The 23,925-nt window shown below is 36.7% G+C and overlaps 1 protein-coding gene across 2 annotated transcripts in view; it reads right to left on the bottom strand.

The window, feature by feature from the left end:
* Window positions 1–23,925, bottom strand: part of prkd1 (protein kinase D1) — a 323,070-nt gene that overhangs the window by 31,163 nt on the left and 267,982 nt on the right. The window contains exons 5-7 of one of the 2 annotated variants that reach the window (XM_073040080.1): window positions 18,124–18,334; window positions 13,231–13,308; window positions 12,742–12,940 (exon numbers count right to left, since the gene is read on the bottom strand). In XM_073040080.1, the coding sequence (XP_072896181.1) occupies window positions 12,742–12,940; window positions 13,231–13,308; window positions 18,124–18,334 (488 nt within the window). The remainder of the gene's footprint in view (window positions 1–12,741; window positions 12,941–13,230; window positions 13,309–18,123; window positions 18,335–23,925) is intronic. The other variant, XM_073040082.1, reaches the window with a different exon arrangement.

Below are 23,925 nucleotides of genomic sequence, written 5' to 3'. Positions count from 1 at the left end.
TCCTTCATCAAGGATCATCACCATCCAGACCATGACCTCTTCTTAACTACTACCATTGGGCCAGATGTACAGAACCCTTAGGTCCCACACCACCGGGTTCAGGAACAGTTATAACCCACAACCATCAGGCTCCTGAACTGGCATGGATAACTTCACTCACCTCAATGCTGATCTGACTCCACAACCTATAAACTCACTTTCAAGGACGCTACAACTCACGTTCCCAGTATTAGTACTTATTTACTTTTTTTATTATTTGCACAACTTGCTTTCTTTTGTACCTTACTTGTTTGTCAGTTTTTGTTTATGTAGAGTTTTTCATAAATTCTATTGTATTTATTTCTTTAATATCTTGTACATTTCTGTAAGAAAATGAATCTCAAGGTATTACAAGTTTACATATACATTCATTGATAATAATTTTACTTTGACATTGAAGTTCCGATGCTGGCTTTTGTGGTTTAACCTAGCAAGTGTATGTAACCTGGGATGAGACAAAAACATTTTCTGATGCCTGAGATCACCCCTAGTGCCCTCAATATTTTATTGTATTATGAATATTTCTACTTCTCCCTTAATGCTCTTTCTGACAGATTATCCAAGTATTTCCCTGGAAAGGAAAACCTTCCATGGCTTGGTTTAAATAGTCGTTCATAGATATAACTCTGCCTAGTATGTGGTTCTGCAAAGAGACTAAACATTGGCTTTCTTGGTTAAAGCTCATGTTTCAATGAGTTTCTCCTTCAAGAATGTTCAGTTTAGATTGCAGTGCTTTAAATTTTGTAAGTGTTCATTGAAACTTAGTTGCATTGCATTTAGAACTTGTCAAATTAGTTTTACGTTGTTACTTCTCCAATGTCTGGATGATTTTGTAATGTTGATGTAATTAATCCAAAGGCATACACTCAGTGGTCACTTTATTAAGTGCAAGAGTTAGCTGATAAAGTGGCCGCTGAGTGTATAATAAAAGATCGTCCATGTTTCCTGCACATGGTTTGGAATTAAAAACATTCTTGAAACCTATAACTTTGGAGTTGTTACATTTAGCGTACAGATGTGAAATCTTCTACAGCCCAAATGGGGCTTAATTTCAATTGTCACCATTGAAAATTGATGAGATTTTTTTTTCCAGATCTATTTTTGAGGTAAATTTCAGACATTTACTTTTGAGTTTCTTGTACTGAAATCAGGTTTATATTCAATATTAAATTCATCATTGTGTGGCCCAATAAGTAGGTCACTGCAGAGTTTCATAGAATGGAGAGTGTGTCCCACACATTGTTTAGTCATGAAACAAACCAGAAGACAGAAATTCTATATGTAAGTTATGTTTAGCTGTTAAATTTTAGCACAGTGAAGTGCATTATTGTTTTTTTCTGAACCTTATGATACCCATCACAATATAAAGGTGGCCTGATTTAAATTTTCTCCACTGAAAATTGAGGAAAATTTCATCAGAGCTATCTTTGAAGTACTAATTATTTACTGAAACGGACCCAAGTACCTTTGGTCTATCGAAATGATCAAACGAAATGGAAAATTTGTGCTCTGAGTTCTCGTGGGACACCAATTCCGATTTGAAATATTTAGATGAATATAAGCAAGAGAAAGAACTAAGCTTTGTGAGATACCAAAGAAATGCCTTACATACTTGCACTATTACACAGACTAATTGAAATGAGCAACAGATAAAATTCTTTTGTTGCTTCTGGTGAAATGGGGGCATAGGGGCGGGAAACTTCCCTTGCTCATTTACTTTTGGCTAAAGTTTTAAGATAAAAGATGACTGACATGGCCTTGACTGAGGAGCAGACTCAATGGGCCAAATAGCCTAATTCTGCTCCTATGATCTTATGATCTTGACATTATTAGGCATTGCTTCAGTGTGGTTAGTGTGGGGGGAAAGGGCATACTATGCTTTTAAACTCCTTTTAAACGAGGTCAACGTGCAGACTCCAACATACAACATTGGCCAGGGGTCTGAACTGCACTGAAAATAAACTTCTAAAGGTTAGAAACTCATTGTCTGGGATGGATGGAATGGAATGGCTCAGAAAGCAGCCACTGAAACATCAGGATGAATGTTGCAGAAACCTAGACACAGCAATAAACTAATGGGAGCTGGTACTTCAGTGATAGCTGAACACTAAACACTACCAGTAAATGCATGAGATACTAGAACCTGCATTAAAGCATTCTATATATGGGAAAATTTTAAATGATTACAGTTGGAAAACCAGTATGCCAGTGCATTTGACAGGAATCTATCTGCAAAAGAGTTTGCTTCAATTTGCCCTAATTTGGAAATGGGGAAATAAACATGAATACTTAACAGAATGAGTAGATGAAAAATTTTGGCCAAATTGTTACATCACTTCACAATCTGATGCCAGCATTTTTTTCCACATGTTACTCAACACTATTTGAATTACCAATGGTTGCATAAAAGAGCAATTTTTGCATCAAAAAACTAAGATGCAGCTCGGGCCACAAAGTACGATGTTTTTCAGACAACCTGTATAATATACTATTTGAATGTAACAGATATTACTGTTCACTTTCCTGTTTAACTTTTTAACCACCATTCAGGACCCCAAACATTCCTTCCAGGTGAGGCAACACTTCACCTGCGAATCTGCTGGGGACATCTATGGTGTCTGATGCTCCCGATGCGGCCTCGTCTACAATGGTGTAAGTTGGTGTCTGCTTTGCCGAGCACCTCTGCTCCATCCGCCACAAGTGGAATTTCCCGGTATCCCAATATTTTAATTTTGATTCCCAATCCTGTTCCAACATGAAGGTCCACATCCTCCTCTTGTGCTCCAATGAGGCCACCCTCAGGGTAGAGGAGCAACACCTTATATTCTGCCTGGGTAGCCTCCAACCTGATGGCATGAATATCAATTTCTCCATGCGGTAAAAATATTTCCTTTCCTACCCCCTCTTCCTCTATTCCCCACTCTGGCCTCTTACCTCTTCACACCTCCTCCTGGGTCCACTCCCCCTTTCTCCTATGGTCCATTCTCCTTCCCAACAGATTCCTTCTTCTCCAGCCCTTTATCTTTCCTACCCATCCAGCTTCATCTATCACCTCCTAGCTAGTCTCCTTCCCTTCACCCCTCCTTTTTATTCTATAGCGTCTTCGCTCGTTCTTTCTAGTCCCGAGGGAGGGTCTTGGCCTGAAGCGTTGACTGTTTATTCATTTCCATAGATGCTGCCTGACTTGCTGAATTCCTCCAGCATGTCGTATGTGTTGCTTTGGATTTCCAGCACCTGCAGAATTTGTCAAGTTTAATTTTTAGACTGTCTGCCACAACCTCGTGTGCCATCATATAATCTTGAACTAAAAGAAGGATCTCTGATCATGCTATGCAGGAATTTGGATCTGCCAATACTATACAAGAGCACAGAATTATCAGTTGAAAAATTACCATCACACATAATTAAGGTGATAATAATGAATGGTAATGCTGTTGGTAAAATGTTTCACACCTCAGATTCCAGCTAACCCATCTGATCACCTTTTCAATGGAAGGGACTTCAAATCCCTGGTTCACTTAGTTTGACATATGAACATTAACAAGGGCAATCACCAAAAGTTGTTGCCCTTAATCATGAACCTCAGTGCGTTTCTCATGGTCAGTTATGTGTTGGTTGTTCCAAATTGAAAATAAAAATAATCTATGCATTTTCATAGTGGATTCAAAAGTGTATGGTTAATATGATTTATGAATTTCACCTCTTCCAGTGAATTCCGCAAATTAAGCAAGCTTTATACAGGGCCAACAAACTATCTGCCGGAGTGAAGGTTGTGGGGGAAAGGAATTGTCAATCCTGTGGGTTGAAACCCTGCATTAGGGCACTGCATACACAATGTAGCAACCACAGGATGATAATGGAAGGTCGTTTTTTGGAGTGCAGTCCCGTGACTACTGGTGTTCCCCAGGGGTTGACGCTAGAACCATTACTACTGGAATCTACATCAATGATTTGAATAAGAATGTGTAAGGCTTGCTCCGTAAGTTAGCGTAAAACACTAAAATAGGTGGTGCCATTGAGAGTGAAGATGCTTATCGGAATTTCAAAAAAGGAATTTTCATCAGCTAGTAAGTGGGCTGAGGAATGCCAAATGGTGTTTAATTCGGAATGAGTGTGAGGTGTTGCATTTTGGGAAAATAGATCGGGGTAGGACATTCAAGTCAATGATAGGGCCTGGGGAGTGTTGTACACCAGAGGGATATAGGAGTACAGTATTTGGTTCCTTCTAAGCAATATCCCAGGTTGATAATTTATTGAAGAAGGCTTTTGACATGCTGGCCTTCATCATTCAGGGAACTGTGTATAGAAGTTGGGATGTACACATACATTGGTGAGAATGCATTTAGAATATTGTGTTCAGTTTTGGTCACCCTGCTGAAGGAAAGACAACATTAAGCTGGAAAGACTACACAAAAGATTTACGAGGGTACTGGTGGAACTTGAAGGACTGAGTTATGGGGAGATGTTGAACAGGTTGTGACTTTATTATTGGAGCACAGGAGAATAAGGAGATGTATAAAATTATGAGGGACGTAGATTACGGTGAATAGGCACGGTCTTTTCCCCAGCGTTGGGGAATCAAAAAATAAAGGGCATAGGTTTAAAGTGAGTGAGGAGAGATCAACTGGAACTTGAGGGAGAATTTTTTCACAAAGAGAGTGGTCAGTATATGGACAAGATGCAAGAGGCAGCTATATCAGCAACATCTGAAAGGTATATGGATAAGAAAAGTTTAGAGGGATGTGTGCCAAATGCAAGCAAATGGTACTAGATTAGATCAGAATCTTAGTTAGCATAGACCAGTTAGGGCGAAGGGCCTGTTTCTGTACAGTATGACTCTATGACCATTTAATTTCTCTTTTCTGTTCTTTTCCTTCTGCACTACTGCATTTTCCTGTCACCAAACTTGATTTAGTTCTTTTCAATTTTCAGTTTTCTTCTGAGAACAGGGTGTATAAACAATTTTTGTGTTTCTGTATTTTTAAAAGATTGCGGGACAACCCTGATCTAATATGGTAGGAGAAAAATCTACCACTTAATTAATTTTCTTTTCAACATTCCACAGTCATTACTTGATTCTATTTTTCCACTACAATTAATGAGTAAAGGATAATATATTCTAAGTGAGTTTCCAATGGTGGCATCTTTCTCATTGATATGCTGTGAATGCCAAACAGAACAAATTTCTTATAAGTCACTTATCGATTTATTTTCTCATATATTAAGATCCAACAGATTCCAGTATCTTTCACTAATTTTATACTCAAGTTTAATTTATTCTTCTTATAATTTTAACTTTTTCTTATTATTTTGTTTCAATTTATGCATTTCCTCATTGAGTATCTGTCCTTTCTTCATTACCACCACTCATCCAACCCCAAACTGATTCCACTATAACATTTCCAGGTATCCAGTCATCTTGCTATCATAAGACCACAAGACCATAAGGTATGGGAGCAGAGTTAGGCCATTTGGCCCATCAAGACTGCTCTGCCATTTCATCATGGCTGATCCATTTTTCCTCTCAGGCCGAATCTCTCTCCTCCCCTCACCTCCCCCCCCCCACCCCCCGCCCCGCTATTCCTTTTCATGCCCTAATCAATCAAGAATCTGGCAATAAAATTGCAGATTTTTTGCCATGGTTGGGGACTGCCTGTCCAGTGGTAAAAATTAGGCACACTGTTTGGAAACAACAAGTGTGCTGCTGTTTCAACAACAAACACAAACATATCTTAGAAGCTATTATATCTATGATCACTAAGAGCAAATCATTGTTACTTTCTGTATGTCATTTTTCAGGGTGATCGTATATGAGCTATATAAATCAATGTGGCGCTCTTAGAGAGGTGTATAAACTCATGAGGGGCATAGATAGAGTGAATGAACACAGTTTTTATTTCCCCAGGGAAAATGAACTAAAAACTAGAAGATACAGGTTCAAGATGAGAGGTGACAGATTTTAAAATGTCCTGAAGGGCAACTTCTTCATGTAGAAGATAGTGCTTGTATGGAATGAGCTGCCGGAGGAAGGGGCTGTGGGAGGTAAAATGACGACATTTATGAGACATCTTGATAAATACATGGACAGGAGGGATTTAGAGGGATAGCAATCAAATGCAGACAAATAGGACCAGCTTGGTGGTTATCATGATTAGCATGGATGAGCTGGGCTGAGGGACCCGTTTCAATGCTGTATTACTCTAGGACTCTACATGCTTTAAATGTAGAAATATGTTTTTAATTTTGCCTCATTGATGTAATCAAGAACATTTCTTCAATTAAATCATTTCCTGTTATACAGCCTTCCCAGTTTAATTGAAGAGATAGAATGCTTACAGAAAGCTTGTAGAGAAAACACATATCAGTACTTTACTTATCCTTCCACTAAATTGACAGCTTCTGATAAAAAGCAAGGAACTGTAATTATGGTTGTTAGGTCCGAATTGTCAGTGTGACAAACCTTGCAGGAAATTCACAATAGAATGAGAATAATGGAAATTCTATGTTGCCTTTGCAAAGATATTAATATTTATTATTGAATTAAAGAAGGTTAATATCATAGAATATATTGTTAGGGAGAAAAGTACAGCCGGCCCTCCTTATCCACAGGTTCCGCATGTGCGGATTCAACCAACCGCGGATCGGGAAAACGCAGAAGTTGAGCATTGTTGGCCTTGTGTCTCGTTCGTTCGCTACTTGTGTTGTGAGCGACAGGAAGGAGTTTAAGGCTAGTAAGGGATGTCTGGCTAACTATGTAAAGCGCTACAGCCTCAAGAACGTAAAAATCATGGGAGAATCAGGATCCGTTGATGCCGAGGCAGCATCAGCATTCCCAGAATAGCTACGATGGTTACGTCTGTACTGAACATGTACAGACTTTTTTTCTTGTCACTATTCCCTAAACAATACAGTGTAACAACTATTTACATAGCATTTACATTGTATTAGGTATTATAAGTAATCTAGAGATGATTTAAAGTATGCGGGAGGATGTGCGTAGGTTATATGCAAATACTATGCCATTTTATATAAGGGACTTGAGCATCCGTGTTTTTTGGTATCCACAGGGGGTCCCAGAACCAATCCCCTGTGGATAAGGAAGGCCGACTGCAAATCAATCTGTGACATATTTTTCTTGCAACTAAAATAGATATTTAGTGGATTCTAGTTAATTGGAACAGACAGTTATTTGGGACAATTTTTAAAGAATAAAATTTAATCAAAATAATATCTGGGATTCCCTTCATTTATTTGGGACACTATGCTGCTTAATTGGGACAGGAGACTGCTGCTGGACAATTTCTAACTAGTGTCAGTCACGTGAACTTGTGTGGCGGCAGATACTAGACTGCTTAGAGCTAACAGTTTTTAAATAGCATCAGATGCGTGTTTGTGTTCAAAAAGCAGTGATTTTTGTCACTGATAGTTGGTGAGAAATAAGCAGTAAGACAAATTAACATTGTTTTGCTCACTGCAGTTTCAAGCATTCAGGCTTGGAGATGCCGGAGACGGCTGGGGGGCGAGCATGGGTTGAAAATGAAATAATTTCACTACTTCAGCAAGTTAAGACCTATGAAGAATTTGGAAGTACAGACAATCATCTTGAATGTTACAATGAAAATGAAGATTCAGAGGAGCCAATCATCAAAAACATTGTATGAAGGCAGTTCATTAGGTGTCTGTGCTAAATTTATTCATTTACAGTCAATCAAAAGTACACGGCAGCATGTTTGTTGTCAGTCATGTCGAACAATGGCAGTGAAACCGGTGTGAGAGTTTTTAAAGTGGAAAAGCCATTGCACCGGGACAGTTCCACTCTCTTGACCTCGAAAGTCTGGATGCAGCGGTACGAGCAATAGTCACAAACTGGGGTCAGTGGATAACCATGACTTCTGTGCCTTATCATGTCCTCCTGCTCTCCACGAAGCATTACAGAACCACTTTCTTAACCATTAGATCTCACTGTTGATCTCATCTACCCAGTCTGCCAAAACTGACTTCACATGCTAGGACAGGCATGTCCCTATTTCACAGGGGTATGAGCTCCACTGGCTATCCTCACCTGCTTTAACCAGCCTGTCAAAATAGTGAACTGGGGTGTGGCCACTGTACACACCCCAGTACAAACAGCTACTTGGAGCCACAGGTGAGAACTGAGTGTCTAGTGGGGACCAAAGGTGATTAAGCTGCCCCAGAATGGACACGACAAGCCCCCAAAGAGGCTATCCCATACACAGCATTGTACACTGCATAAATTCCTCCATTAATAAATATTAGAACATAATACACAGTTTTGTAGTACTGTAGTAGCATTGGTAGAATTCTAATTTACTCTGTAATTCATTAAAATACCTAATTTCATACTCAGTTAAACAGTAGTTTGTCTTTTTTTAATCCCTTTTCAACTATTTTGATAAAACTTCAGCTAATTGGGGCAGTTGCTTAATTGGGCCATAATGTACCGGTCCCGAAATGTCCCAATTAACCAGAATACACTCTATCTAAACAAAAATAAATAGTACTTTGAGTTCCATTTTGTTAAAATGATGATAGCTGGAAGCCATGTTACTTTCCAAGATAAAACTGTACAATGAAATATGTGGTATGTAAACTCAATGTATAAATAATTCTGCAATGCCATCAGAGCCGAACTTTTAAGCATATATTTCGATAGCACTCTAACTTTGAAACTCTATTTGTCATCAACTTTGTCATATTTAAAACTAAAAGATTTTAATCCAAAAAAAATTAATAAGTTGTGAATTTTGACATAACTTCCATTAGCAAGGTACATGACAAATTGTTGCTTTCCCTGGTGTTTGCTTTATATCACGTAATAAGCTCAATGCATTCACCTCAATTTACAGCAGTTAATTAGTATAATCAAATCAAGAAAAGCATGACCACTATCTATCAGTTCACCAAAAATCTTCCTGGGTTGTGCAGGAGAACATTTAAAGACAGCTTGACTAGATTCAAATCCCAAGCTTTTTACAGTAGAATCACTTCACATCTAGTATCAGATTAAATGTTTAAGTCATGCCATTTCAATCCCAAAGTGTTCCTGTACATTATTAAAATGTAGTTGAAACTTTTAATTTAAAATTGATTTAAAGTGATTGTTTGCTGCTGTTTAGTTCAGGGATCAATTTTCAAAAAGTAAGCATAAAGGCTTGGATAATGCAAATTAAAATAAAATCAGATGCTTTCTGTAACTTGAGAAAATCTGGGATGTGAAAAACTCCCTCGTAAAAGATCATTATAAGGAACAAAGCTGAGATATGTGTGAGACATTCCTACCAGCCACAGCCAAACTTCTATACGGATTGTTGCAGATATGTTAGGAGTTCTAAAGTTAATGTCTATTGGCATCTATAAGTTCAGAGGAAATGACCACTGGTGAATGCCTACCTCACTAAGCAGGGGAATGTCATTGAAAAAATACACACAGTTTTGCGATAATAAAAATCTGGGTCTTCTGTTCATTGGTAACTTGAGGGTTGCTTGAAACCCCACTCCTCTAGTTCAGCTACTACCACACACAACTTGGTATGAAGGTATCCCAAAAGACTGCTGACTTTGTCAAAGAGCTTGTATAAACTCACTGCCGCAATCAGTGTGATATTACTAATTTTGTGCTGTTGTACATTAAAAGCTTCTCTGTCTCTTAGCCATGCTGAAAGCAATTAGGTACTCTTCAAGAAAAACCAGCAATAAATAAAGGAATGCCAATTGAAAACATCCGTGGTTGGCTGTTTCCTATAATCAAACCAAACCTGGTGAGTAGAAAAATGTCTAATATAATGGCCTATTAGATTAGATAGAGTAGTTCACCAACCAATGGCCAAGCAAATTATCTTTTTCTTTATTTAAGAACTGTTACAAACTGAGAGGAATTTGGGGCAGATTACATAAAACTTCACTTGCTAAATAATCTCACATTATGTTGCATTTTGCTGCTTTAAGAAGATTTCTTCTCATTATACAGTGCAACAAAGCTCCATGGTTACTGTAAGTAACTGAAATGCAAGACCAATCTCATTCTGATAAAGAGCGAGGGGTTCTATGAGGCAAATTGTGGGCTCTGAGATACAATACAATGACAAACTTCCCAAAGTAATTAGCAGGCCTTGTCCACATTACACTTAAAAATACATCCTCCCAACCTTCTACACTAGGCAAGAACAGATTGCAAAGGAAGGAGCAGTTTTACACTTGTGTCTGACAAGAGTAGAGTCAAGCTGTGCCCTGTTTATCAGTCTGGAAAACAGAAGTGCTCTGCTTGGTAAAAAAGAATAAAGAAAATCTTAAAAAACTATGATTTTGACTTTGAAATAGCCACTTCAAACTTTCGATGTTGGCAGGGGCCTCAATATGTCAGCTGCCATTAATTGTGTGTGGAAACCAATCGAGTACTTTAGCAACAATATTCAGCTCAAGATTTTAAAAAAGAATCATATATATCTTTGTTGTACCAAATGTGGGAAATCTTGTTTATAGGCAGAAAGAAAAACAACTTCCTTGAACATGGTTAATTAACCATGTTCGATTAAAGCAAAGCCTTTGAAACAGAAAATTCTATGCCTCTCACATGAAGCAAAATAACAAAGAACATTTCCATTTCTTCAGTCTGTATAGACAAATGCATTAGACATTTAAAACTAACCCAGAATAAATATCGTGTTGCATATGTAGTAATTTTATATAATGTATCAAAACATTAACTTCAGCATTGACTCCAACAAAGGTTAGTCAGTTTATCTTTATTTGCAAAAATTGACCAATTTGTCACAAATTTCATGTGCTAATTTCTTCATTCTCTCCTAATATGATTTTCAATATCTGCCATTTATCAATAATTTATCAATAGTTCTTTAATTATGATTTTTACAAATCCATTAAAGCTCTATTGAATAGATAAAATTTTTATATCTGCCATGATTTAAAATTAATGTATAAAGTGTTTAAAAATGTGTTGAAAACCCTTTTGATTTAGTGGATGTAGGAATATCACAGATCCCAGCATATGCTGAAGGTGTGTAATCTTCAGCTGTGAACATGATAAAATGTGTCACTTGGCCTACAATACATCTAGTTGAAGGAGAAGGTTGTTTATCTGAAATTTTCTGTGAAATAATTATATAAGGAGCAATGGCTTGGAAATTCTCTAACATAGGAGTATGTTTTTATGCAACATGTGAAAGGATTCTATCATAACTACATACCGTGAGTGCCCACATTAATGGATCTGTGGCCTGGGTTACCCACAGTGATCTTAGCACCACCGTAACGCACAACTGATGTTACTTCTCCACAACTCTCTCACCTTTCAAAACTCTAAAAACTTTTTGGGCTTTGAAAAAACTCTTATGTGAAGGGTTGAGGCCAATTTTTGCACGAATTACAGGACAGAGGCTACATGGACCCCTGTTGGAGATGAAGACAAAACTCTCTCTCAATGAGATGCTTCTATAACTCTTCATTTTCAATTATTGCAGCATCTCCCGCTCCGTACCCATAACCTTGTAAAATAAATCCCAGAAACTTCCTCCATCCCTCCCCCCTCCCCACCCCTGATTTTCTTCTTATCACTCTACTGGCCCATAATCAGCTCCTCATCCTTCAATTATCCCTTTCTCTGCACCCTCGTGCGATCCTCTCCTTCCTAAACTATTGATCAATATACGCTCTCTCCAAAATTGTGACAACTCATGGAAAAAAGTACAAGAACTTGTCTACTGAGCACTTCACCTGAGGTTTTACGTGTTGCAGAATATGAAGTCTTTGGGTAGATGCAGAGAAGACATGGACTCCTCAATGGGTGTTTCCTTGTGTGGGAATTCCTTTCCCCTTTCTCAGCTTCTTCCAGCAATTTACTATGCATAAATTTAAACTTGTTAAATTCTGGAGATAATTTTCTTTTGTTTCTTTTCCATTTCTGACAATGAGTCTTCAAACCGAATCATTAGCTCTGTTTCTCTTCCCATTGAAGTGGCCTAACATGATGTGTATTTCTGTTTTTACTTGAGAGCTCCAGCATCTGCAGTTTGTTTGATTTTCAAAATTCGCTTTTAGTCCTTCACACTTGATTTCACAACCCTAAATTAATTAGCCTTCATAAGTTACTAAGTTCAGAATGTTCATCATTGTAATTTATCCCTACCTTGATAAGGTGATACCATTACTGAAAATAATTTGACAATATATGTTTTTCTCTGTAGCATCTACAATTTCAGGTTATTTCTTCTGCTATACTAACGATGTACATGGCCCCATCACATCTGAACATAAAACCTTCAGAAACTTTTAATCTTAGTTTCTGGATTCCTCTTGAAACACTTCTCCTATGATAACTTTATCCCAGTTTTCAAAAGCTTTCATAAAACGTCTTTCTTTTTTGTTATTCCCATGAGTTATCTTCCTGTGATGTGGCCTGGAGCACTTCAAGATGCTCATAAGTGCAAGCAGTCATTGCTATGAGGTGATTCGGAACCAGCCATCTAAAAAGAAAGATTCTCTTTCTTCTGCGAATCTTTTCCTTGAGCCAGCATTGTCAGAACCACTGTGTTACGGAACACACCTGGCAGCTTTAGTATTCTATTAGATGCCACGCAGGAGAAACATTTAACAAAGCACAGTCAAATTAAATGTACCTACTTAACAGGAATCCCCTCATATCAATTGCAATGAGTTTAGACTAACCTTATTGCACGGTTTGCATCATCATGTTCATGGTCGTGCATGTCAGCACTGTCACTGTGGGTCACTGTGATTAACATTTCAGAGTCGTGTGACATGGACTCTTCCATATCATCAATAATTGCACTGTTTCTTTCACTGTCATTGTCATCACTTCCTTCTTCCATCACCACATCTGCCTCTGCTCCAGGGCTAAGCAAATCTATTAAATAAACAAAACACACAACTCAATCAAAATTTCCATCTGGGATGTTTGAATTAGTTCTAATTACAGAGAAAAATGCTTGGGAATGCACAGACTATGAATGCACCATATGTGATTATATGCTAATGTGAATAGATTTCACACATAATCACGTAACATATACATTTTATAGAATATTCAAGAATGTTATTGTAGCAAAAATTATTCTTGATCACCAACAAACGATGTTTTCAAAGTTCCTTATAAAACTGACATCTTGAGATGTGGAAATGGGCATTCCAACTTACCACCATTGACAGCCACTTCACCAAGGCAATTATTTGGCACTTTAGGGGCACAACGCTTATGACAGTTGAACTTGCAATCTAATGCAGAAGATAAATAAAATATTTACCTCAAAGTATTTGAATAGAATGTTGCATATTTTGTATTAACGGTTCTTACAAAAGGAATTCTGCAAAGATATGGATATGCAATTCAACTCAATCAGATTTTTGTAAGACAATGTGATAATTGAAGTAGACTGTGGCCTGCTATCTCAACATTTAAAGTTCAAAGCACATGTATTATCAAAGTACACGTACATTGTACAACCTTGAGATTTGTCTCCTAACAGGCAGCCACGAAACAAAGACACCCAAAAAATGTATATATCATGCCCATTAAAAAAAACATAAGAAAATAAAATAATCCGTAAAAAGACCATCAAACACCCTATGTGCAATGAAAAAAATGGCATGCAACAGCAAAAGCAAATAGCATTTCTGAACTAAGTCTGCGAAGAGAGTCCCATAGTTCGGCGCAGAGCCGAGTAAACATCGTGGAGCAGTGCTCAATGGTATCTTGATGCAGAATGAGCTTGCTCAGGAAACACAGAATCAGGTATTAGTCTTTCGTCAACATGCAATCAGAGGTTTAAGAGGGACAAAACTGTAAGCAGCCATTTTCCCAGAGAGATACATATTCTTCGGCAGGAACTAACCAAGCATTCCCTGACATTTGAGGCAGAAGGGGCAAGATGTTTCTTCAATTACAGCGAGAACAAGTTAAAACAACATGAAAAAAAGTTTCAATAAAACATACTTTTAGAGCAAGTAAATGAAATATAAAAATTCATGAAAGCAGTGCTTTGTTGTGCTAAAGTCCCTCTGAAACAGCATATTGGCATCATTGGAAGTAGTATATTTTTGCCTGCCTCATTTATACTTCAGGTGCTTCCATAAGTTTTTTAGCATGAACTACTACATTTTCTTAAAGTGCTTGCATTGGAACCTTTGGAATTCTGATTTAGCAAAGTTGAATGTATTGACACATGTCCAATGATTTGTGACTTGGAAGGAAGCCTCAAGCTGATTGTGTTCTTATGTAACTGCTTCTCATTTTAGAACAGCACAGCACAATACAAGCCCTTCAGTCCACAACCTACTTTGTTGGATGATACATTGCCACATATTTAATAATGTACTTTACTCCATGTTAAAATGTTCAAAAAGCATGATTGCTATTGTAATTTTAATATTATGATTACTAGCTAGACATTTAGGTTACACCAAAGCATATTTATAAGGAAGTTTGTCTAAAAGTGGTGAACACAGCTTTGCAATACATTTAATAATTCATCCTATTTTCAATAAATTTGCTCCTAAGATTTTTGTACATATAATATCCAACCAATTCAAAGTTAATTTGGCTGGAAATTCTACTCCAAACATGGTCTGATATCCACACGTTTTGTTAGTGTGCTCCAAGTCAGAGGATTGAGAGAAATCTCCTATAAAATCTAAGCCTATGTTAACAAATGGGATTTTAGATGCCATTTCTAATTTATTCATTTTGACAGTCTATGCTATTCATACTTTAAGAAACAAAGGGACCTTGGGGTTCAAATCCATACATCCCTCAAGGTCACTGCACAGACTGATAGAGTAGTTAAGAAGGCCTATGGGATGCTAGGCTTCATTAACAGGCGGATTGAGTTTAAGAGTAGAGAGGTCATGTTGCAACTGTACAAATCTCTGGTGAGACCGCACTTAGAGTATTGTGTTCAATTCTGGTCACCTCATTATAGGAAGGATGTGGAGGCTATGGAGAGGGTGCAGAGGAGATTTACCAGGATGTTGCCTGGTTTGGAGAACAAGTCATATGAAGCAAGGTTAGCAGAGCCGGGACTTTTCTCTTTGGAGCGTAGAAGAATGAGTGGGGACTTGATAGAGGTCTACAAAATTATGAGAGGCATAGATAGGGTGGATAGTCAGTATCTGTTTCCCAGAAAACCAATAGCAAACACCAGAGGGCATAGGTACAAAATTAAGGGAGGGAAGTTTAGGGGAGACATTGGGGTAAGTTTTTTTACACAGAGGGTTGTTGGTGCCTGGAATAACTTGCCAGGGATGGTGGTGGAGGCTAAAACATTAGGGGTATTTAAGAGCCTCTTGGACAGGCACATGGATGAAAGAAAAATGGAGGGTTATGGGGTAGTGTGGGTTTAGTATTTTTTTAAGGATTATATGGGTCGGCACAACATGGAGGGCTGAAGAGCCTGTGCCGTGCTGTAGTGTTCTATGGTTAAAGGAATGCCCAAGGACATCAGCTGATGAAACTGAACTTTCTCACCAATTCTGCTTAACCAAACCTAAATTTTGATGTTTTTAGCTATATTAACTCAGTATGGTTTACCCTGTATTTCACCTGACATTTTAGCTAGTAGAAGTCACACATTTCAGAATTACTGGAGTAAAAGCCTTGATCACTTTCTTAGACCTCAACGATAACATTCAGTCCAATAATAGTAGACTACTATTTCAATATTTATGCTGGCAAATGAGGTGCCAGTCATTTAGATTGATTGCTCTTTGATGGCAGTGATTTTCTAGAGGACTATTTCAGATGTATCCACACAGGCAAGTGAGTTGATTTATATTTTGAAAGTGGTTTAGAGGAATCAGTAGTTGAGGCACCTAACATACAGTCCACTACCTCAGACCTGCATCTAATGTATGTTTATGCATGTTACATTTCTGCATGTTGGTGCCTTTGGAATTTGCCAATTACAATGCCACTGAATTTTTTGAGTTGTATGACAAATCAATGTTACCTATCATTCGTTGTCTCAAGGCCAGCTGCTTTAGTTATCTTGGTGCATAAAGGCATTCCTCTTCATTATCAGAGGAATGCTGAATGGAATTCAGTGTTGTGCAATTGTCCGAAAATATTCCCATTCCTAACCTCATAACAAATGTATGATTGGACAATTAAAGATAGCTGGGACTAGATCACTGCAGTAATTTTGTTTATCAGTCCCCTTGTGATCTTCACCAAATTAGCAAGGTTATTATGTTATTCTTTGAACATTATGAAATCCTTGACTATTTTCACCAAGTCCCGCAGGACAACAGTTAAGATAGGAGCAAGCTGTTTTTTCCCACGTCAAGCCTCAGTTTCAAAGCAAATTTGCTGCCAATTACTTCTGCTGGTTCTCTGGGAAACATGTGAGTTAGCTGATACGTATGATATCATAATTTATTGTCAACAGAGATAATCGTAAAAAGAAATTGGTTCATCAACACTGCCTCTGAGTGCCTCATCTCAAATTAACATTAGGATATAGAATTCTTTGTTTCATGGCTCAACAGCTCAGTGACATGATTCCTTTTTGTTCCGTTTGTCTTCAGTTTTACACGATAGAACTTCTTATCACAGCAGTATTTGGCATTTATGAATATTTTTGAACTTTTGTTCTCTGCAGCTGAGAGCACAGAGTGTGCCTACAGTTATACGTCCACCTTCCACTCAACAAAGAAGTATTTTAAGTAGGTATTGCTTCAAATAAGGCAATAGTTCTGATCTAACTTCAGTGCATTAAATAGAAGTGATGAGACCCATTTGGGAAATCATATCGAAGCACTTGAGCTTGGCACAATGGAGAGCTTGACGTCAGTGCAGTGTGAAGCCTGGTTTAAAGAATTCCGAGTCTTTTTAATGGTGTGAGAAAGTAGAGTTTGCATTAGGCTCTCAGAACATCAAAATACACTTCTAAGGAATGGAATTCTACAAGTTAGCAATATTAGTGCACTTTTCAACTCTTGGTTTAGTTTTGGATTAACCACTTCAAACGGGTGAAAATTCCCATGGTATACTTCCAGATATTCAAACTGGGTGAATTTTAGGGAAAATAAAAATCAAACAAGTCATGGATAATTTGGAGCATCTGCCTTTTCCTAAAGGCTAACTTTTTAATACCACTTTCTGAAGCAGTAAACACGAGAAAGTCTGCAGATGCTGAGAATCCAAAGCAATGTACACAAAAAGCTGGGGAAACTCAGCAGGTTAGGTAGCTTCTATGGAAATGATGCTGTTTATTTATTTCCATAGATGCTGTCTGACTTGCTGAGTTCATCCAGCATTTGTGTGTGTTACTTTCTGAAGTAGCTGGTTCTGTGAAAACCAAATTCAAGTTAGGCAACACACACAAAATGCTTGAGGAACACTGCAGGCCAGGCAGCATTTATGGACAAGAGTACAGTCGATGATTTGGGCTAAGACCGTTCATCAGGACTCAGCAGAGATCAGAGGGGGAGCAGTGAGAGAGGGTTTCACTGCACTCCCGTCAAAGGGAAGATTTAGAGTTCTTCATGGTAGGCATCTCTGGCAGAATCTTCGCAGTGAGTCCCGAAGACGGGTCTCGGCCCGAAACATCAACTGCACTCTTTTCCATAGATGCTGCCTGGCCTGCTGAGTTTCTCCAGCATTTTGTGTGTATTGCTTGGATTTCCAACATTGGCAGATTTTCTCAAATTAGGCAAATACCTCTTGGATATTCATTAATATCTGAAATCATACCACAATTTAAATTGATCGGAAGTGGCAAAGAACTACATTAGTTATAATGTAAATGAGCTCTAAAAAATAAGAGTTGCAAATTTCAAATAGAAAATGTCGAAAACTTGTTCATGCAGGAGAATTTTAAATAACATTAACATATATCCTCAATGTAACATAAAATATATGCAATGGAGATTTTGTTATCTTCACTAAGTTTTGTACGACTTGATTTATTGAGCCAAAACATCACTGAGAAAATATAAACTCAGAACATAATTTAATCCAAATAATGCTTCCAGAGGAACTGCAGCTTTCACTGTTTAAGGCAATAGTATATGCATACTAATTACAGTACTCACCTTTACACTGTACTCCCTGTCTAAAAAGTCCTTTCAAAAGCTTCTTGCAGTACTGACAAACAGTGGGACGAGTGTAGGAATGAATTACAAATGTGTGAGGCACTTTAACCTTGGAAAGGTAAATCTTATCCAGTTTAATAGGACGGCCAATGTATGGCTGTGAGTTGGAACGTTTTTCTCTTCCAATGAAAGACTCAGATGGTGTCTTCTGCTACAAACATACAAAACAAAGTGACATTTTATTTGCACAGTTATTTTTCTGTAATGTTTCAAAAGGACTTGTAAAACATGGCAAAATATATACCTAATCAATTATGAATGGTACATATTATAGAAACACATTTCTATCCTTTACTATTTTTTCTTGCACTGTTAAACAGCAATTTGCACTTTGATTGGCTTAAATTTCTACACCAATTGGTTCACACTTAGCTATCAGGGAACATTACACAGGGTGAAAAGACATATGTTGAGTCAGTTTTAAAGTGCTTTGGAAAGTGAGAGGGTTAAGCAAGTGTAATGCAAAGCTATGTACATAAAGTTGGAGAGAATATTTAGGTTAAGCATCAAATTGATATACAATCTTTCCATTATGTTACATCAGAAATATGATTATTATTGTCAATTAATGATTCAGCAGCAGTCAACTTGCATGAGTTTTAAAATACTGTTTTATCTGACATTTTCTTTGAATTATAAAACATTTGCACTCTGTGTTTTCTCAGTTTCCGGCAGATGCTACAAGTACACCTATTATGCAACTTAAATACTAATGTATTGAACTCACAGTATGTTGGTATTTATACTACAAGTGTGAGGGTAGATTGCTGAATAACAAATGTATCAATTTACATAATTTATTCCACTGTTGGCTGTGGGTTTACTCATCCTGCCGCTCATTTTTTTTAGTCCCTTCCCCAGAACTAATTCCATTGCCATATTTTTAGATGCAATATTTCAACAATATAATGAAGGTATAGCCTGCTTCTAATTTAAATGCTGAATAATTTGAATTAAATTAAACATAACTAGGAAAAAGATGAGATCTATATAATTCATTATTGCATCCAAAAATAGCTCTGAATTATCAGCCACAGATTTTCCTTCTTTGACTGGGATTTAATATTAATATTAATATTAAGAATAAATATACACCGTGCAGCATTATTGGTAAGATAGTAACAAGAGTTTCTGTTTGACCCTTCAGTTTTTCATTTGGCAATCTCAGACCCAAACCTGTACATACCTGAAGAAAAAGAATTTCAGGATGTATATTGTATACATTTCTCTGATATTAAATGTACCTTTGAAACACACTGTTTTCAAATTTTCAGACACATTTGAAGCTAGATAGTCAAAAGTCTAAACTATTTTTGAAACTATATTCCGAAGTTGTAACTATTCCTGGTTCACAACTTTGTAACAGCTCTGGGATAATTACTTACAGCATTAACTGACCATGAAAATAGTAACCAAAATTAAATAAAATTCTACAGTGCAGAAATTGTTATACTAAAGGTGATGCATGTAGTCAGTATCACACAAGGAGAGCTTAAACTTAAAATTGATCACTTTGAAAATATTTGGGATGTTTGGTCAAAAGATAAAACATATTCAGTTGTTGTTCATTATTCTCACAATCTATTGCAATACCATCTGGCAATAAGGTATATAGACAATGATAACTAAATTGTCCGTCTCCTAAAAATCTGTGTCACCTGTATGAAAAGCCCCTAAAGTTATTATCATTATTAATTCTTATTATTATTCTTATATTTTAATTTTTTTCTCAGCTCAAGCTGGTAAAACCAGATATTACTACTGGGACAACATATACCCTGTTGATGTTCCATAGTCTTCCAATTTCTTCTTTTATTTCAGCATATTTCTGGCATTTCTCACTTCTCGATTTCTGTATGTTATGTGTGATTCGAATGGCTATATCTATTAGAAGTTGTTCTTGCTTGCTTATGCTGTATTATTATATCCAAATAGCTATTATGGATTGTCCTATCTGTAATAACAGATCAGTTGTAATATAATTTGTGGGACTGACTTTAAAACTGGAGCAGCCTTGCATTTATAGTAAGATATGGTTTCTTTTATGGGTTTGTATTTTAAAGCAAGATTTTGGTGAATGATGTTTGTCACTTGATTTTGCTTGTATAAGTAATCAGATTAGCTAAGCTGCTGCAGGATTCTGTAATGTATTGGATTGTTTTTGGTTTTTCTCAGCATTTTCTACATCTATCATGTTGAATTTGTTGGTGTTTTATTATGCTTTTTTGATGATTATTTCTGTTAACCACCGAATCCTGTATTGCCACACGGAACCCTTCTGCATCTCTAACTCTGAGCCAGGGATTCGACGCTTTCCTGTTGACATTTAGTCTGCTCAGGTCGTGGGGATGTCTTCCATGGAGGGTCATGCTCTTCCATTGGTTAACTTTTTCTTCAATAGTGATAAAGTCTTCACTTCCCTGGGCTGTGGTCTCATTTAAGTTTAATGGTGTATTTTTCTTATCGGAATTGCATATGCTCTAGTGGAGTGCTGAATCCTATTTTCATTGATGAAAGTATATCCTTAGAAGTTTCCTTTGATTGTTGTGTAGATTTTTAACGTCTTTATTCCTCTAACCCCTTCTGTCCTAGGTAGTATTAATCTAAGCACTTTCAAATGTACATAATGTTTTCTGAAATTTGTCATTTCAGTTCTTATTTTTCTTTGTAAATTTTCCAGATCTATTTCAGACCAAAATATTATGCCAAAAGAATACATTAATTTAGGTATAGCGAAAGGGTTTATTGGCTTTGTTATATTTTTACTATTAAGCTCTGTTTGGCAGATTTTCTTAAGCCTTGAAGTAAGTTCTGTCAAAAGTTTTTCCATTAAAATGCCATGACCTATTTTCTTTCCTTGCTGATATCCCATATACTTATATGTTTCATATTCATCCATCAATTGTATCAAGCTGCTCTGTTTTGTATTCTACTAGCTCTATTGTACTCTTCTTTATGTTTAAGGTTTTGCATTTTCCAGCCCAAAGTTCATATTTATATCTCTTGAAGATAGTTCTACTATTTGAATTAATTGTTTTAGCTTATCTCATAAAACAGCATAAAAGTTCAAATCATCCATGTTAAAACGTGTTAACATATAACTCATTTCATTGTTTCTGATTTGATACCCAATTTTCGTCTGATTAATTAGAGAGCGGGTTTGAAGCTAGACAGAACCATACTGCACTTTGAGTCACCTTTTATTTTGATAACGGTGGTTATCAAAGTGAGTGGTGATTAGCTGCATACTGTACATGTTACAATTTTATATATAGTATATAAACAAGTAATGGACAATATTTTGATGGATCTTTTATGATTTTCCCCTTTAGCTAAAAGGTATGTTTTACCTTCTGTTAAAAATTTAGGCACTTTTTCAGGATGTTTAAGAAAATTGTTGATATGCAATAACAGATCGGATGAAGGCAAGTTAATTTTTATATCAATACTTATGAATATTATCACTTGCAGTACTTTTCCAGTTATGGGTATTTTTTATAACCTCTTTCAGCATACCCATTGTAACTTCAGGTATTTACATTTCTTCAATCATGTGTGTGCGTTCTTTTCCCTCCCAAATCCAACTTGCTTCTTGATTGTGCTTCACCCTGTTTGACCAGATATTAGACCAAAAGTTCATTATCTCTGTATTTGTTCTGTGCTGAGGTTGGTGACATTTTGATGCATCAAACTTAGTTTCAATGTCCTCCATAAACATTTTTCATTGTTTCTTAACTGATAATTCTGTTTTCGTCATCTGGTGCATTTCATGGCCCTATTTAGTCTGGCTTTGTATGCACCAAGGTTTCATATTGGTGTATCTATAAACTCAATCATGTTTTTGTTAGGCTGATGGCATCTTGTATGGACCTTATATTTCCTTAGCTTTTCTCTTAACTTTCTTGCTTGGGTTATCCTTTTTATATTCTGTTAGGTGGACTATTTCTGCTCTTAAGGTTTCAATTCTGTTTTTTAATCTCTTCTACCATTTTGGTATTCTCCTTTCATTACTCAATTTTGAGTTTCTATTAATGCGATCCTCTATCTTGGAGCCAATGTACTGCACTGCTGTTAATGCTGCACAGTATGTTATTGTGTGTAGTTCTTCAAATGTTTTGTTTTCCTAAATGTTGTGGCAATATAATATTGTTGAGATTATCAACAATTTTTGCAAAATTTGATGATGTAGTTTGTTTTGGTATGTGGGGTCTTTTTGTTGGGTAAATGCCCATATATTCTGTTGGTGTGGTGCTAAACATTAGGATAATTTTGCCTGTAAGCTCTGCCTCATTATCAGCATTCTGTGGAGGCTCTGGAACTATGTTGTTGCTGTTGGTGTCCAATAGTGAAGCAATGAATTATGGTATTTTCATCAGTGCTTCAGTGTGCTGCATCTTCATTATTTCCTTGTGCGATATTGTCGTGATCTTTAGGTTGGTTTCTTTCTAGCTCTTGTGCAACTTCATGTTTTATTTGGTTTAGCATGTCTATAAGGATTAAGTTATTTTTTTACTAATAGTCTACATTGATCTGCTATTCGTTTTACATTTACTTGCACAGAGGGATATGAAATTTGTCCCTGTATCTTGTTACGGCAATTTCAACTTCTGTTACCTGGTAGTGTACACACATTATGAATGTTTTTACTTCTAAAGACAATTTCATGCATGTCTTTCTTCACTTAGCTGCTTGAGTGGTCTCAGTTGTAAGTGGGCTGCTCCTGAGAAACACTTGCAGCAGTCGCAATCTGTAGTGTTGATGGGCTACTTTGAATACTATCAGTATCTCTTTCGGGTTTCCTGTTGCCCACCTGCCTATTTGGCCTTTTATTATTATTATTATTATTATTATTATTACTATTACATATGTGCTGCAAATGTTTATTTATACATAGCTCAGGAAATACACAAAGAAAGACATTAAAAAATCAGTACAGGTCCACAAGATGTTGACAAACTAAGGATGGAAATTTCTAATCCGACAATAAACACCGAATGAATTGAAGTTATCATGGTTTAAAATTCACTCTTATTATTTTCTTCAAAGTAATTGACATGTCAGTTGTCTGGTATGATTGGAATATTTTGCAAGAAAGTTACTAAGTGAGGTGTATCTTGATTGACAGCCTGAAAAGTATACACCTGCATCTTCTGAACCTGCTGGCCACATTCAACTTGGGAATTACTCTTGGATGCATTGGACAATGTTTAGCTGTTTCAGGTTGTGCTGGAACATCACAATCAGCAATACAGTGATTTATCTGATGGAGTGTGCAAAACAAAAGGAGCCTTATTTAAAATAGAGATGGCTGGATGTGACACACAACAAATAAGACTAACTATCTTAGAATGTTTGTTTTGCATGTTACCTTATCAAATTTTCATCGAATATACGATTAAAAATATAAACAATTAAGGGAAATGTTGAAGAATGTGCTTGTGTTTATCTTCACAAACAATTAATACTCAGAGTATTGCTGTTCAATTAATCACTGTTAGAACAGAAGATGCTCCACAGAACAATAATTGGCAGATGTTCTCCACTCAACTTGGATGATCATGACTTCTTTGAACCGTCACTGATTTATCAAATCACACTGGTGTTAATATGATAGAACCACATTATTTTCATACATATATGCTGTGTTTACTCTCTCTCCAGAAACAATACACAATGCACAATGTTCTGTCATAGAACAAATTTCTCCATTAACAATGAAATTAATTTTGAAGATTTTCTTTG

Source organism: Hemitrygon akajei, chromosome 3, assembly GCF_048418815.1.
Source record: "Hemitrygon akajei chromosome 3, sHemAka1.3, whole genome shotgun sequence".
NCBI classification, from domain to species: Eukaryota; Metazoa; Chordata; class Chondrichthyes; order Myliobatiformes; family Dasyatidae; genus Hemitrygon; species Hemitrygon akajei.
This window is presented reverse-complemented; position numbering and strand designations above follow the sequence as displayed.